At 43.9% G+C, this 17,938-nt stretch overlaps 1 protein-coding gene across 3 annotated transcripts in view; it reads left to right on the forward strand.

Moving 5' to 3' along the window:
* Positions 1 to 17,938, forward strand: part of ABCC3 (ATP binding cassette subfamily C member 3) — a 178,840-nt gene that overhangs the window by 128,327 nt on the left and 32,575 nt on the right. For all 3 annotated transcript variants that reach the window (XM_030207972.1, XM_030207973.1, XM_030207975.1), the window contains 3 exons: positions 1,352 to 1,662; positions 6,110 to 6,309; positions 14,656 to 14,782. In XM_030207972.1, the coding sequence (XP_030063832.1) occupies positions 1,352 to 1,662; positions 6,110 to 6,309; positions 14,656 to 14,782 (638 nt within the window). The remainder of the gene's footprint in view (positions 1 to 1,351; positions 1,663 to 6,109; positions 6,310 to 14,655; positions 14,783 to 17,938) is intronic.

The following is a 17,938-nucleotide window of genomic DNA, read 5'->3' on the forward strand; positions in this document are numbered from 1 at the left end:
CAGATAAGTTGCAATGCAAAGCCCACTTTGGTAATTAGAAAGCCTCCCCCCCCCCCCCAACCTCTGGGCCTGGGCCCAATAGGCCCATGCAGGGATCCATTCCTGACTAGACCCTTGGTTTGGAGAGTAACTATGAATCTATGCATGAAAAATCATTCTCTGTAGCTAAGTGTGCTTAATAGTCAAGCATTTGGATTTCTATTCATGATAATTCTTCAAAAGCGGATGATATGCAGCTCATGCTGGTTTATATTAGCCAAGGTATAAAACATTTTCTGTTGGGAATGAGCTTGTGCTGAAGTACATTGCCACAGATAAAAAAAACCCGATCATGGGGCCTTATTTACAAAGGTGCCAATTCTGTAAAGTGCTGCCTGATGATAGGTGCCAAAAGGGGGCACATTTAGCACTAATTCGATAACTGCTTTGGGGTTCACCTAAGCCATTATAAGAGTAGTAGTGTAAAGCCACTTTGGCATGTCTAATGGTAGGCGCAGTCACTTATACCTTGTAATGCACACAACCGATAGTAGTCGTGTGCATCACTAGATGACATGCCCATGTTCCTCTCACGTTAACAGCCTCCTTATAGTTCTGTGCTATCTCCTGGATTCAATATAATTTGACTAAAGCTGCTCACACAAATCTGGTCGTATTTTGGGTTTGCGCGTGCAATTTAATTGAACAACGAGCCAATCAACACTGATAATTGCCAATTAACAAGCAATTATTAACACTGGCATTAATTAGAATTTACACACCCAACTAAGTGTATTCTGTAATGCGCGTAAATTCTAAGGTGCCTAGTTGAAAAAGGGGCGTGGCCATGGGTGTGGAATAGGCAGGTCATAGGCATTTCTTAAAACTACGTGTGTTATAGAATACACCCATTCCGTGTCTAATTTAGGCATAGGCATTTACACTAAGTTTTACTTGGCTTAACTGCCTGTGACTAAATTTAGTCACTTGGACGGTTGCTAGGCATATTCTATCAACCATGCCTAAATTTAGGCGCGGTTTATAGAATACGTCTAGGGGTATTTTTTTTTAGCGCTCATTTTTTTAGGCGTGATATATAGAATCTAGCCCTATGTAATTTTGGTGCACTGTATATAGAATAGTGCTTAGCACCTATGCACAGAAATGCCAATTAGCGACATCTTTTACGTGCACAGGAGCACCTATTCCATAAATATTTACACCTTATAGGATTGGCCTCCATGTTTTCTTCCCCCTATAAACAAAGAATGAGAAAAAAGTCATAGTAAATTAAGTCTCGATATTCCTTCAGTGCTGACTTTGTGTTACCAGAAGATGCTAATCTGCTGTAATCTGCTTTGTTTTCACACAGGTTTACTTGTGATGATCTCTTCTTTCACCTTGGCAATGGCCGGTATTGGTGCATCTCGCACACTTCACACTGCCCTGTTGGAGAATAAGTTTCACACACCGCAATCTTTCTTTGACACAACTCCTATAGGCCGAATCATCAATCGTTTCTCCAAAGACGTTTATGTGATTGATGAAGTGATTCCACCTACTATTTTAATGTTTCTAGGGACCTTCTTTACCTCCGTATCAACCATGATCGTGATTGTGGCCAGTACCCCTATCTTTGCTGTGGTTATAATACCCTTGGCATTTTTGTACTTCTTTGTACAGGTATGTTTATGTATATTGCATCTTTAAATCCTCTTCCAAAGACAAAATTGTTCTTTAAAATTCAAAAAATTAGAACCTAGAAAATGTTTTGTATAAAACTGTCATTTGGGTACTTGGAGCCAGACAGGGCGTGACTGGAGGGGGATGGCTGCTGCAATCTGCCTCTGGGCCACCGGGGATGACCTCCGAGTAAGTCCCTCAGATGGGTTGGGAGTCTGGGTGGGGGAAGAATTGGGATGAGGATGGAAGAAGAGGGGGGCTTAGGATTGGGGGTCGGGTGATTGCAAGCATAGGAGGTGATTGAGGGGCGATTTAAAATGGCAGTTGGAGGGTGATCCACAAGGGATGGAATGGGGATGTTGGAAATCCATGGCTGACCTGCATGTTTGCGCAGTGTGCACAGCTGGACAGCCCAAACAACCACATTTCACAAACACGTACATGCAAATCAGCAGGTGTAAATCTGATGTGGAAATTTCAGAACGTACACATGTAAATTTTTACACCTGCCTGATTCATGCCCATGAACCACCCAATCCATGCCCCATATCTACTTCCACAAACTTAAGCTAAACACATGTGAATATTGGGCATTATAAAATCAGTTTTTACATTGTATGCACTATATATGTGTAATGCCATTATTCACATGTGTATATTGCAAATATTTCATCAGTACCAACAATCAATAATTGTCTGTTCAAAGTTGTTCACAGTTAAAACATTCATCAAATCACATAAATTAAGATAAAATTTAAAACACAATCACATGGTGAGCTCCTCAACTACTCCAGTATCTACTGACTGACACAGTCCTGTGCCTTAATCGTATCCAGTAGAGCTGTCCCAACCAGCATATTTTACTGTTCGGCCAAATACAAATAATGGACATTGAGCCTTAACAAATAATAAAAGAAGCAACATGAAATCAGAGATCAAGGGCTTCTTTTACAAAGCCATGCTAGCAATTCTCACACAGCATATGAATGGGCTTCCTCTCATGTGACACAAAGGAATCACTAGCACTGCTTTGTAAAAAAAAAAGCCCCAAGTGTTTGTTTCAGTAGGATTTAGCACAGCAAAGCCCCAGATCATTCGTATTCGAATTTAAATCACTATTCTGCCGAATATGAATAATGTATTCAAAGTCGAATCCAATACAAATATTCGGAACAGCCCTAATATCCAATAGCCTTTTCTATCAAAATCGGGTAACTTCCAGTTCCCTAAATGGGAAACAACCAAGTTATGAGCAGTTTTTAAAATAAATTTCTAGCTACAGCCAAATATGCTGAGATAGCTTACCCAGTGAAAGAAGGTTAATAGTGGAGTTCACATATATTTATTTATTTATTAGGATTTATTTACCGCCTTTTTGAAATAATTCACTCAAGGTGGTGTACAGTAAGCATAGATCAAACATGAGCAATAGGCAATTACAGCAGTAAAAATATTGAAAAACAATACAAAGCATGGCATGGTATACTACTTACAACTAGGACTAGTGCTTTTTAACATTTTATAAATGATCTTGAAAAGGGTATGAGGTTTGAAGTGGTCAGATTTGCGGATGACACAAAATTCATCAAAGTTGTTAAATTGCTTGCAGATTATGAGAAATAGCAGGAGGACATTGGGAAGCTGGAAGACTGGACATACAAATGGCAGATGAAATGTAATGTGGACAAGTGTAAAGTGATGCACATTTCTGCTCAGTTTGTGGCAGTGGCCAAGAAAGCAAACAAAATGTTAGGAGTTATTAGGAAAGAATAAAAAAAAACGAATATCATAATATCTCTGTATTGCTCCATGGTGGGAGCATGGAAAAACATTTGCTGAGGTAATGAGATATGAGAAAGTAACTGGTGAATTGAAAGGGTCGATAGAGAAATTTGAGCAGACATGGAACAGAATAAATGGGTAACGGAGCACAGGCATGATGTGCCTTCTGTTTTTGTTTCCTGCTAAAGTTAATAAATACATATGTACTGTATATTACCAAGTTAGTAAATTTATTATCAGGTTTGTAGTTGTGTAAGAAATAGGAAATGGGAAAGAAGGGAGTTGGAGGGAAGGGGAACTTTGGGGTCTCAGTGCACTGTTATGCTAAGAAGCTGTAAGTCACCTCATGGTGGGAGATATAGTTTGATGACATGTAAGTGTGGATATGTGCATGTAGAAATTTGTTCAGTAAGGATCATAGTGTTTTTATTGGGGGGGGGGAAGACCTGTATGGTCCATCCACTGTGCCCAACAAGGTGTACCTACCTCTATGTGCAGGTTATACCCCTCTCCGCCTTGTTTAAAGTGTGAAAGTCATTTTAAGTTGTGCTTTGATTCAGTCCTCTTTCTATATAGAGATCCCCTGTATGTATTCCATGTGTTTTTGAACGCCATCTCTGCTTTTTCCCTACCACCTCAACTGGAGGATATTTCAGGCATCTACCACCCTATTGATGAAAAAGTATTTCCTGATATTATTCCTAAGTCTGCCACCCTGCAACCTCAGTTCATGTCCTCTAGTTCTACTGCTTCCCTTCTCTGAAAAAGATTTTGTATATTAATACTTTTCAAGTATTCAAATGTCTGTATCATATCTCCCCTGTTCCCCCTTTTCCTCTAGGGTATACCTATTCAGGTCTTCAAGCGTTCTCTCATACGTCTTTTGGTGCAAACCCCAAACCACTTTTTTGTCATCTTCCTCTGAACTGCTTCATTTTTTTTATGTCCTTAGCAAGGTACAGCCTCCAAAGCTTAACACAGTGCTACAAGGGGGCCTTACCAACAACATGTAGAGGGGCATTAACACCTCCTTTCTTCTTCTGGTTATGGCTTTCTCTATTTAGCCTAAATTAAGAAGCAATATTGAGTCCATGGCCAGGCACTGCTACTGAATATCTTTGGTGTTGGGTAGCTGACCCCACCCTCGGAGCAGCATCCTCCACTATCCCCCAATTCTATAAATGGCGACTAAAGCTCCACATGCAAATCAGCACACATAGCCGATTTGCGCGTGGAACAATTGGTTAACAAGCCAATCAGTGCTGATGATTGGATGTTAACAAGCAACGATCAGTACTAATTGGCACTAATTAGGATTTACACACATAGCTCACTAAGCGTATTTTATAAAGTGGCGCATGTAAATCGGACCACATGGATCTCAAAAGGGGGTGTAACCATGGGAGGGGCATGGGCATTCTGACAATTTACATGATCCACACGTAAATAAGATGTGGGCATTTACACCGGGTTTTAGTTGGCGTAAATGCGCCTAAATTTTAGTCACAGGATGGCCGCTAAGTGTATTCTATAAACCGCGCCTAACATTAGGCGAGGTTTATAGAATACTGCTAAGCATGTTTTTTTTTTCAGTGCAGATTTTTTTAGGTGCCATATTTAGAATGTAGCCCTATATGGATAATGCCACAGTGGTCAGTGCTGCTATTTAGTGGCTCTATTTGGTTGGGTGCCGCTAAATATTAGCAGTTGGGATAGCCAGCATGTTTCAACTGGGCAGACGCCTCTCCTGCCTGGTTAAATCATTTTGAATATTAACCCCTTAAATATTCTGCCATTAGTTTATTGAGGAAAAAAATAGGATTTAAGACCTGAATTCTAGGAGACAGGGGCTGATGTGCCTGACTCCTGAGGCTAATGAGTGAAGGAGTAGCCTAATGGTTAGTGCAGTGGGCTGAGACCTGGAGGAACTGGGTTCAATTCCTACTGCAGCTCCTTGTGTCCCTGGGCAAGTCATTTAACCTTCCATTGCTCCGGGTACAAAAGAAGTACCTGTATGTAAAATGAAAACTGCTTTGGTTGTACCACAGAAAGGTGATATACCAGGATTCTAATAAACAAACCTGCTGGTCATATAGTAGAAAGGGGTGGATAGACCTGACTCCTTCCAGCCAGGGTGAAGGATGGTCCTGCTGGGTTGTATCTCCAGAGAAAGTGGCGGTATTGCTGGACTTCTTTTTTTCAGTATCTATTTCATATTTTCACATTCTGCTTCTTCTGATAGTTAGATTACTTGGGGGTGCTTTTACTAAAGTGCGGCAAGCCGGCCGCTCCCACCATGCGCCATTTCTGATGTCTCAGAAATTTATTGTTGCAGTTAGCGCTGGGGACTTACCCGGAGTAATCAGGCAGCGCCGGGTTAGCGCGGGAGCCCTTACCGACTCCTAATTAGGTAGCAGTAAGAGTTCCCCTAGGAAGTGGCAGCACGGCAAGTGCTTAACTTACCGCACAGCCATTTCCTTTAAAACAAAATGCCTTTTACCCACTGCGGTAAAAGGGGGGCCTTGGTGTGTGGCAAACCTGCACGCAGACACCACCACGGGCTCCCTTTTACCACAGTCCTTAATGAAGAGAAACATCTTCACCACGCTCTAGTTTGGTTTATTTTAAGCTGCTTTCCCTTTCTTTCTTGATATGATCATGGCAGAGATTTTACGTGGCAACATCTCGTCAGCTGAAGCGTCTTGAATCCATCAGTCGATCTCCTATATATTCACACTTCTCAGAAAGCATCTCTGGAGCCAGCATCATCCGAGCATATGAAAGACAGGACAGTTTCATCCTTGAAAGTGACACAAAAGTGGATGAAAATCAGAAAAGTTATTTTCCTAGTATTGTGTCCAACAGGTAACAGCAGATTTTTGTTGTCTTTCTCCTCTGCCTTCTCAGGCTTTCACACTCAACTGGTCTTTAAGAATTATGAAGTAGATATTCAGCCCACGGCAGTCATTGACCACCACGGACTGAATTAGATCCAGATATTCAATGTGGGGTCACATACAGACAATAGCATTGAATATCCTGGTCTTCAGAGTTAAGAATATAAGCATTGCCATACTGGGGCAGAGTGGAGGACCATCAGGCCCAGTATCCTGTTTTCAACAGTGGCCAATCCAAGTCACAAGTACCTAGTAAGATCCCAAAGAGTAAAACAGATTTTATGCTACTTACATGCGCTGCGTACGCCTTGTAGCGCTATAGAAATGCTAAATAGTAGTAGTAGTAGTACTTATCCTAGAAATAAGCAGCGGATTTTCCCAAGTCCATCTTAATAATAGCTTATGGACTTTTCTTTTAGGAAATTTTCCAATCCTTTTTTTAAGCCATGCTAAGCTAACTGCTTTTACCACATTCTCTGGCAACAAATTCCAGAGTTTAATTAGACGTTGAGTGAAGAAATATTTTCTCCAGTTTGTTTTAAATGTATTACTTAGGAGCTTCATTGTGTGCCCCCCTAGTCCTAGTATTTTTTGGAAAGAGTAAAGGAGGATAAATAGAGAGCCTGTTACTATTTCCTGCTTTCCACAGCTCCATCCAAGCAGCCCCTATGTTCAGGCTGCAAAACGTAGGCACCAGGTTCAGTTTTTTAGTCAACAAAAGGAAGTAAGGCGACAAAAGACGAGGATTGTGGCACTTTTAATAGTATTAACAAGTCCAATCACCTAATTTGCTTCTTGAAGTTATTGTAATTTGTGTTATATTCCTTACATTATTATGTTTTATTCACTTTATTATTTGTTTGTAAGCCACATTGAATTTGAGTCTATTTTGGGATAATGAGGAGTATAAATGTCATGAATGAATGAATAAATAAATAAATTGATAATGTATCAGACTCGACACGATATCACTTTTGTTTTGGAAGCGATCGCCGATGTCTTCTTGCACTGCTCCATTAAGCGCTGGATGCCTTATATCTTTGATTGCATATGTTTTGCATATTTTCACATCACTGGATGTAACAGGCTCTTTTGATTCCTGACACAGGCACACATTCTGAAACACGGCTATGTTGAGTCTGAGAGAGTCTGACACATTAGGCGATTGGACTTGTTGATACTATTAAAGGTACTACACTACACCTTTGGAATCCTCGTCTTTTGTTGCCTCACTTCCTTTTGTTTGCTGTTGTGTAGGCGTGAGGATTTGGACCTCCTTTTTTTGCTCTTGAATCAGTTTTTAGTCACAATCATTACTTGACACCTGGGGTTTGTCAAGCCTTGACTTAACTGACCTTCACACTTTAAACAGGACATAGATGGGTGTTAACCTGCACAGAGTGGCAGGAACAACTCTGGCCACCTAGTTGGCCAGACTCGATGGACCATACAGGTCTTTTTCTGTTGTCATTTACTGTGTTACTATGTTAACTGTGGAAAAAGAACACTATCATTAGCCTTAAGAACTCAATTTGTACAGAAATTCAGTGTTATAGAGGGGCATAATCGAACAGGGCGCCCAAGTTTTCCTGAGAAGGGGCGGGGAAACTCGTATTAATCGAAACAAGATGGGCGTCCATCTTTTGTTTTGATAATGCGGTCGGGGACGCCCAAATCTCAACATTTAGGTCGACCTTAGAGATGGTCGTCCCCAGTTTTCGGCGATAATGGAAACCGAGGACTCCCATCTCAGAAACGACCAAATCCAAGTCATTTGGCCATGGGAGGAGCCAGCATTCATAGTGAACTGGTCCCCCTGACATGCCAGGACACCAACCGGGCACCCTAGGGGGCACTGCAGTGGACTAACTGATGCACTAACTGAATGGAACAAGGCATGCAGTGGTCACTAACCACCTCCCACCCCGAAAAAACAACTTTAAAAACTTTTAATTTTTTTTTTTTTTTAGAGTATGAATGAAGGAGCTCACTCGCTCTGCCTCCGTCCCTGCGATGGCAGTTGAGGATGTCCTTCGCTATTTATTTAGATTTTGCTCACACCTTTTTCAGTAGTAGCTCATGGTGAGTTACATTCAGGTACACTGGATATTTCTATGCCTCTGTCTCTGCAACAGCAGTTGAGGACGTCCTTCGATACGCCTCCGTCCCTGCGACGGCAGTTGAAGACGTCCAAAATGTGGATGTTTGTGAGAAGGACATCCATGCCTGCTATGCCTCCGACACCACCTTTATTTATTTGGATTTTGGATCACAAGTAGCAATAGTGGAATTTGAACCGGCCACCTCTGGATTGCAAGACCAGTGCTCTAACCACCAGGCCACTCCTCCACTCCACTGCCTTGAAATTTGGCCGTCCCTGTGGGGGAGGGGAGCAGTTGAGGACGTCCAAAATGTTTGAAAGAAGGACGTCCGCGCCTTCGTTATGCCTCCGCAGACACACACATACCCCCCCCCCCCAAGGACCTGCATACTGCCCCCCCCCCCACAGGGATGGCCAAATTTCAAGGGAGTAGAGTGGCGTGGAGGAGTGGCCTAGCGGTTAGAGCACTGGTCTTGCAATCCAGAGGTGGCTGGTTCAAATCTCACTATTGCTACTTGTGATTCAAAATCCAAATAAATAAAGGGGGTGTCGGAGGCATAGCAGGCATGGACGTCCTTCTCACAGAAACATCCAGGCATGGACGTCCTTTTCACAAACATCCACATTTTGGACGTCTTCAACTGCCGTCGCAGGGAAGGAGGCATATCGAAGGACATCCTCAACTGCTGTTGCAGGGACAGAGGCATAGAAATATCCAGTGTACTTGAATGTAACTCACTTTGAGCTACTACTGAAAAAGGTGTAAGCAAAATCTAAATAAACAGCGAAGGACGTCCTCAACTGCCATCGCAGGGACGGAGGCATAGCGCAGGAGGTCCTTCACCCGTACTCTAAAAAAAAAAAAAAAGATGAAAGTTTTTAAAGTTGTTTTTTCAGGGTGGGAGATGGTTGTTAGTGACCACTGGGGGAGTCAGGGGAGGTCATCCCCGATTCCCTCCGGTGGTCATCTGGTCATTTAGGGCACATTTTTGAGGCTTGGTCATAAAAAAAAAAGGGCCAAGTGTTCGTCAGGGACGCCCTTCTTTTTTCCATTATCGCTTGAGGACGCCCATCTGTTAGGCACGCTCCAGTCCCGCCTTCGCTACGCCTCCGACACGCTCCCGGGAACTTTGGTTGTCCCCGCGACAGGAAGCAGTTGGGGATGCCCAAAATCAGCTTTCGATTATGCCGAATTGGGCGACCCTGAGAGAAGGACGCCCATCTCCCAATTTGTGTCGAAAGATGGGTGCCCTTCTCTTTCGAAAATAAGCCTAATAGTACAGTATATCAAAAGTGTCAAAGATTTGTTCTTAAAACTTTAACCAGCACTTATCTCAGATGTAGAAATATACAGTCATTTTCTGTAAACAGAAACAAAGAAAATAACTGCAGATAAAGACTATATATTTATCCCATCTTCCCATCTATACTAAATAGTAAGCTCTACAATCCTTTCTTCTCCCCTGGAGATGCTCTGTCATTGTTCCATACTTTCTTTAATTCACATAGTCCTTGTCCCCACCACTTCCACTGGGAGGCCATTTCATGGTTCCACTACTTTTTCTGTAAAGAAATATTTCCATAGGGCCCAATATTCAAAATGAATTATGTTTATATTTGTTTATTACCATACTTACTATACTGCCTTTACAGCAACTGGTTAAAGCAGTTTAGAGGCTAATGGGTCATTCCATGTCAAGTGGTCTGGTGGTCACTTCGCGAAGGCTGCAGTATGGGGTCAAACAGATTACTATATCTCAGCAAGTATTGCATCGGCAAACGTAAAACTTTACCAATGTTCATTTGGGACATGTATGAATGTTCACAGAAAATTTCATCGAAATCCATGATGGTCGTGCAGTGACCACCAGACCACTTGACATGGAATGACCCAATAAAGTCAGAAAGAAACAACAATATAAAATAGGAAAGATAACCACTTTCATTCAGAAAACAGAGGAAACATACTGAAAAGAAAAGTGAAAACTGGTCTCTGTTTACAGACCAAATCCCTCACACCCACCAAACCAGGCAGCGAACAGCCAGAAGCTGTGGAAATTTAAAAAAAAAAAATGTCTTGAGGGCCATCTTACATTTTTTATATAACGATTCCCCCCAAATATGGGGAGGAAGTGCATCCCACATCCTTGGAGGCAGAAAGAAAAATGCTGACAATGAACGAACAAATATATCTAGAGAAAGTCACTTGAAATGACCACAAAGTTGTAAAAAAAAAAAGTTATGTAACAGGTAGAATGCCTGAAGCCATATAATGGATTAATTAATTAATTTATTTATTTGTTACATTTGTATCCCACATTTTTAAACCTCTTTGCAGGCTCAATGTGGCTTACATATTACCTTTAACGGCGTTAGCCGATTCCGGTCTGAACAAATACATGGTATGAATGAATGAATACAGTGTTATTGTGGTGGAATGAGGTACATGTATAGTAGGTAGAATTGGGGGGGATCTTAGAGAGGGAGAGGGGGAGGAAGAGTCAGGTAATGTTCATAACGATCTTTGGTTACATTGTGTCGCAAGTGTCCAGGTATATTATGTTGGGTCGGTGGGATATACTTTTCTGAACAGGTCTGTCTTTAGTGCTTTCCGGAAGTTTAGATGGTCGAGCGTAGTTTTTACTGCTTTTGACAGTGCGTTCCATAGTTGTGTGCTTAAGTAGGAGAAGCTGGATGCATAGGTGGATTTGTATTTGAGACCTTTATTGCTTGGGTAGTGGAGGTTTAGGTATGATCGTGCAGATTTTGTGGTGTTTCTGGTTGGCAGGTCAATGAGGTTTGTCATGTATTCCGGTGCCTCGCTGTAAATTATTTTATGAACAGTCGTGCAGATTTTGAAATTGATACATTCTTTGATTGGTAGCCAGTGCAGTTTTTCTCGGAGTGGTTTGGTACTGTCAAAATGTGTTTTTCCAAATATTAGCCTGGCTGCTGTGTTTTGGGCGGTCTGAAGTTTCTTTATGATTTGATCTTTGCATCCCGCATAGATTCCATTACAGTAGTCTGCGTGGCTTAGTACCATTGACTATATCAGGTTACGGAATATTTCCTTGGAGCCAGAAAGAAAAATGCTGACAATGAATGAACAGATACATCTAGAGAAAGTCACTTGAAATGACCACAAAGTTGTAAAAAAAAAAAAAAAAAGGAACAGGGAGAATGTCTGGAACCAATATAATGGATTAAGCAATGGAGGCAAACCCCCTGACAAATGAGGAGATGATGCTGATTACTACAGCTGTGGTTCTGGCTCTAGATACAAAATTTGAGCATGTCAGACCAGCTGTTGCAGTATCCCAGGCACTGAGCAACTGTGCAGTACATGTTACAGAAGTAGAACACTGCGTGCCCGAGGCAGAGGACGGCTTGATGGAAGCACTAGTAATTACCTGAATCCTTGAAAGATAACGAACTGGTAGACTTTTTGAGGTCTGGATCCCTGCGGTCCTGACCTTGCCAGCCTATGTGAGAAAGTTCCAGGTGGAGAGAGAACACACTGTCTAGGGCTGTGGAAGAAGGGAAGCAGAGGCCTCAAATGATAATAGTAAAAATGTTAAACTATGTGGATTTACACACATAGTTTGAGCACATGAAGCAACCTCCAGCTTAGATTACTTATTAATATCTGAAGAGGAGTTTACACAGGTGGTGGAGGTAGATATAGGACAAATGTTGGTCTCATATAATGTCCATATATGGATATATAGAAAAGGAAATGTAGGTTATGAAGGGGAAATGGAACTTGATATACTGCCTTTGTGAGGTTTTTGCAACTACATTCAAAGTAGTTTGCATATATTCAGGTATTTACTTTGTACCAGGGTTAATGGAGGGTTAAGTGACTTGCCAAAGTCACAAGGAGCTGCAGTGGGAATTGAACTCAGTTCCCCAGGATCAAAGTCCATTGCACTAACCACTAGGCTACTCCTCCCAGAGATAATGGGTATTTCTCAAATATTTGCATACAGACCCCAACTGCAGAGAATATCTGCTAAAGAAATGGGATGAATATTGTTTAAATAATGCTGAGCATGAATATTAGCCTATCTTGCTTTGGGAGGTTGCCAAAGCAATAATCCAGGGGGAAATTATCAGCTGTATGACTAATAATACAGTAAGATTAGAAAGGGAGTTGCAGAAGGCCAAGAAGCAGTTTGAGCAAAGTCCCTGTAATCCAAATAAAGACCTATTTATAGCAACACAGATAGCTATAAATACCATTCTCCATGAGAGAGCTAAGAAAGGCATGCCATATTATAAACACAGGTAGTTTCAGTTTGGTAATAAACCAGAGAAAATGATTGCAGAAAATTAAACTATGGTTAGGCCCAAAGTATATAATGAGCAATGCAAGATGGGAAGAAAAAGATCTTAATGAAAAGTAATGAGACAGCAGAACTTTTGCACAGTACTTTACACAACTAGAGTTGCCATATGTCCTCTTTTTGGACATCTTAAGATATGTCCTACAGGATTTTTTAATTTTTAGGGAAGTGCCCTCTTTTTCTTTTATGTGCCTACTAGCCGTTAAGCCCGTTAAAACGGGCGAGTATTGGTATGGGGGTTTTCCAGGGCCCCCTCCCCCCACCTCGCCGCTACAGGGCCCCCTGCTCTCCGTCCCTCCCTCCAAGCTCCAAGGCCCCCGTCCCTCCCCCTCCCCAGCTCCAAGGCCCCCTGCCCTCCCAGTTCCAAGGCCCCATTCCCTCCCAGCTCCAAAGGCCCCCCTCCATTCCTTCCCCCCATTCCAGCTCCAAGGGCCCCCCTCCGTCCCTCCCCCCTCCCAGCTCCAAAGCCCCATGCCGTCCCAGCTCCAAGGGCCCCCCTCCGTCCCTCCCTCCCAGCCATCTCGAAGGCCCCCTTCTGTCCCTCCCTCCCAGCTCCAAGGCCCCCCTCCTTCCCTGCCAGCTGCAAGGCCCTCTGTCCCTCCCTCCCAGCTCCAAGGCCCCCCTCTGTCCATCCCGCCCTCCCAGCTCCAAGGCCCCCTCCTTCTGATACCTCCCATGTCCAGCATTTCTCCTGCCCTCCCCCCCAAGGTCACCACCGCCGTCCCTCCCCCCCAAGGTCGCCGCTACCGGTCCCCCCCTCCACCCGGCCCGGGTCCTCTCTTCGCTATTGAACTTACATCGCTGAAAACGCAGCAGGGCAGATCAGCTGAGCTGCCGTCGGCCTTCCTTCTCTGCCTGTGTCCCGCCCTCGTGTGAGGTAACGTCGGCGAGGGTGGGACACAGGCAGGGAAGGAAGGCCGACGGGAGTTCAGCTGATCTGCCCTGCTGCATTTTCGGCGATGTAAGTTCAATAGCGGGGTCGGGTCGGGTGGAGGGTGGAGGGGGGGCGGCAACTCCGGGTGGGGGGAGCGGTAGTGGCGACCTCGGGGGGGGGGGAGCGGTTCCCTCCCTCCCCTTTGCGCAGTTTCCCTCTCTGTCCCACCCTCGTCATCACGTATTGACGCGGGGGCGGGACAGAGAGGGAAGTCTCTACTGCGCATTTGCGGGTGAGTACGGTCACTCGCATTTTATATGTTTGATGACCAATACACCTACTCACAAAATAAAAGAAACCATCTCTGTCTTATTAGTCAGTCTGGACACATGGGGTCGCTAAAGAGAGAGAAAGGCATTGCTGATCCCCTCTCTGCTCCCCTGCTGGTTGAATCTGTCAAAGGAATTTTGTTCATGCAGCACGATTTTGAATATATGTCATGCAAAGACTTTCACACATGTCTCAGAAGCCAGCCAAAGGGATATGCGCTCTTATGATAAGTACGCTTAGTTGAACTCAAATCCAGAAGTTCTTGAAAAGTAGAATGTCTGCTTCTGTAATGTGAGCCACTGTTTGATGTGTGTTCATTAACTACAATTAAATATTTCTTTAGCAAAGGTAGCAACCATTTGTATTTTTTCTGTCCTCCTTTTTTGTCTCTACAAATATGGTAACCCTATACACAACTATATAGTGATGAAGAATCAGTGTGAGAAATGGAAGCCTTAGGTCTTCCAAAACGGACACAGGGATAGAAAGAGCCTGAATTTCCTCTTATAGGGTGAGGAAATAAGGAAATCAGGACCCATGTTCTTCCTTCATCTGCATTTCCCTGTGCCAATAGTCACTGAATTATGTGCTGCAGAGAACTATATGCTATTGCAGAGTCTTACAGAAAATACTTATTGTGTCCTTTGTGTGTTTGTGTAACAGGTGGCTGGGTGTTCGAGTTGAATTTGTTGGTAGCTGTGTGGTACTTTTTGCCGCCCTTTTTGCTGTGATTGGAAAGAATAACCTGAGCCCAGGCCTGGTGGGACTTTCAGTATCTTATGCACTGCAGGTATGTCCAACTTCTGCCTGGTTTATTTAATACTAGTAAAAAAGGCCCGTTTCTGACACAAGTGAAACGGGTGCTAGCAAGGTTTTCCTTGGAGTGTGTATGTTTGAGAGAGTGTGTGTGAGAGTGACTGTGTGAGAAAGAGAGAGTGAATGTGTGAGTGGTGTGACAGACAGAGAGTGAGTCTGGGTGCGAGTGTGTCTGTGAGCGAGAGAGAGAGTGTGTGTGTGTGTGTGTGTGTGTGTGAATGAGAGTGTGTGCGAGTGCGTATGTGAGACACAGTGAGTGAGAGAGAGAGAGAGTGTGTTTCACACAGATACAGTGTGTGTAAGAGAGAGTGTGTGTGTGTGTGACAGAGAGAGTGTGAGAGAGTATGTGTGCGATACACACTCTCTGTGAGACCGAGTGTGTGAGAGTGACTGTGTGACACATAGAGAGTGAATGTGATACAGTGTGAGACAGAGTGTGTGAGAGACAGTGTGTGAGAGTGAGAGAAAGACACTGACTGTGAGAGAGAGTGTGTGTGAGAGAGAGAGTGTGTGTGTGTGACAGAGATACCTCCCCCCCTCTGCATGGTTGGCCGCACCGTGCGAGTGTATGTGTGTGACAGAGAGAGTGAGACTGGGTGCGAGTGTGTCTGTGAGAAAGAGAGTGTGTGTGATTCTCCTCTCTCCCTTGCTGCCCCTCCAGCCACCCAGCGATTGTCCTCTCTCCCCTGCCCCCCCTCCAGCCACCCAGCGATTGTCCTCACTCCCCTGATTACCTCCGTCGAAGCGGCCACGTTATTGAAAGCCCTGCCCGTCTCTAGCCTGCTCGTCTCCAGCCTTCCCTTCGAGTTTGTTCCCTCAGTCCCACCTTCTGACGTCATTTCTTCTTTCCGCGAGGGCGGGACTCTGAGGGAACGAACTCGAAGGGAAGGCTAGAGATGGGCAGGGCTTTCAATAATGTGGCCGCTTCGACGGAGGTAATCAGGGAAGCGAGGACAATCGCTGGGTGGCTGGAGGGGGGGGCAGGGGAGAGAGGAGAATCGCTGGGTGGCTGGAGGGGGAGGCAGGGGAGAGAGGAGAATCGCTGGGTGGCTGGAGGGGGGGCAGAGGTGAGAGGTGAGTGAGTGCGGCTGAAGGCGGGGTACGGGTTCCAGCGGCGACTCGAGAGGGGCGAGGGAGAGAGCAGCGTGTCCCCTTCCCTCTCAGTGTTCAGCCCTTGATGTCATAACGTTATGACGCGAGGGTGGGACAGTGAGACAGATGGTTACAGGCAGCACGAACTGCACGGACCCTACGAACCCTTCAGTGCCACGGGGAGTCAGCTTCAGAACGTTGGAGTTGGAAATTATTATGTAGGATTATACTCATCACATGATACAGCATCTGCATGTTGCTCTAATTCTCATCATGTGGTACTCCCTCTCTTATTACTTCTGTATGGAATTTTAAACTGTCACTCACCCATCCACCTGACTGTGGGGAGTGGATTTTTTCAGCTGGTAAAGACAGCCCTTGCTTTTGGAACAAATTTAAAACAAACTAGAGAAAGTATTTTTTCACTCAACACACATATCCTGCTGGATTCACATAAAACGGAATAATAAAAACAGGAAAGGAGCCCCTGTGCGAAATCCAAGATGTGAAGGGAAAGTAGGAGTTGACTCAATGACTCCCAGCGAGCAGATTGATGTAAACACAAACTTTATTGAATAAGCACCAAGACAGGACCCAACACAGGATCGTGTTTCATTGGATGAAGCCGCCTGCTTCATGGGTCACACTGTACATAAAAAAATATAACATATAATTAAAATATAAATAAATACATACATAAATAAATACATAAAAAATTTAAACCATATAAACATATCAGAAAATACATGTAGGTACTGATATAAATAAGTAAGGGATTCTTTTACATTCAATTCCTGTGGGCTTCATCTCATTTGCCGCACAAGAATTGCTAGAGCAGCTTTGTAAAAAAAAGCCCTAAGAGTCTAAATATATAAATATAATAAACAACTGATGTAGAATATACAACAAAAGATATAATTGTATGTGGAATCAATATAACACAAAAATGAAACAGAGAAAAATGTCCTAATAAAACACCAGCATACAGTGGTGGAAATAAGTATTTGATCCCTTGCTGATTTTGTAAGTTTGCCCACTGACAAAGACATGAGCAGCCCATAATTGAAGGGTAGGTTATTGGTAACAGTGAGAGATAGCACATCACAAATTAAATCCGGAAAATCACATTGTGGAAAGTATATGAATTTATTTGCATTCTGCAGAGGGAAATAAGTATTTGATCCCTCTGGCAAACAAGACCTAATACTTGGTGGCAAAACCCTTGTTGGCAAGCACAGCGGTCAGACGTCTTCTGTAGTTGATGATGAGGTTTGCACACATGTCAGGAGGAATTTTGGTCCACTCCTCTTTGCAGATCATCTCTAAATCATTAAGAGTTCTGGGCTGTCGCTTGGCAACTCGCAGCTTCAGCTCCCTCCATAAGTTTTCAATGGGATTAAGGTCTGGTGACTGGCTAGGCCACTCCATGACCCTAATGTGCTTCTTCCTGAGCCACTCCTTTGTTGCCTTGGCTGTATGTTTTGGGTCATTGTCGTGCTGGAAGACCCAGCCACGACCCATTTTTAAGGCCCTGGCGGAGGGAAGGAGGTTGTCACTCAGAATTGTACGGTACATGGCCCCATCCATTCTCCCATTGATGCGGTGAAGTAGTCCTGTGCCCTTAGCAGAGAAACACCCCCAAAACATAACATTTCCACCTCCATGCTTGACAGTGGGGACGGTGTTCTTTGGGTCATAGGCAGCATTTCTCTTCCTCCAAACACGGCGAGTTGAGTTCATGCCAAAGAGCTCAATTTTTGTCTCATCTGACCACAGCACCTTCTCCCAATCACTCTCGGCATCATCCAGGTGTTCACTGGCAAACTTCAGACGGGCCGTCACATGTGCCTTCCGGAGCAGGGGGACCTTGCGGGCACTGCAGGATTGCAATCCGTTATGTCGTAATGTGTTACCAATGGTTTTCGTGGTGACAGTGGTCCCAGCTGCCTTGAGATCATTGACAAGTTCCCCCCCTTGTAGTTGTAGGCTGATTTCTAACCTTCCTCATGATCAAGGATACCCCACGAGGTGAGATTTT

Source organism: Microcaecilia unicolor, chromosome 6 (genome assembly GCF_901765095.1).
Source record: "Microcaecilia unicolor chromosome 6, aMicUni1.1, whole genome shotgun sequence".
In the NCBI taxonomy this organism is placed as follows: Eukaryota; Metazoa; Chordata; class Amphibia; order Gymnophiona; family Siphonopidae; genus Microcaecilia; species Microcaecilia unicolor.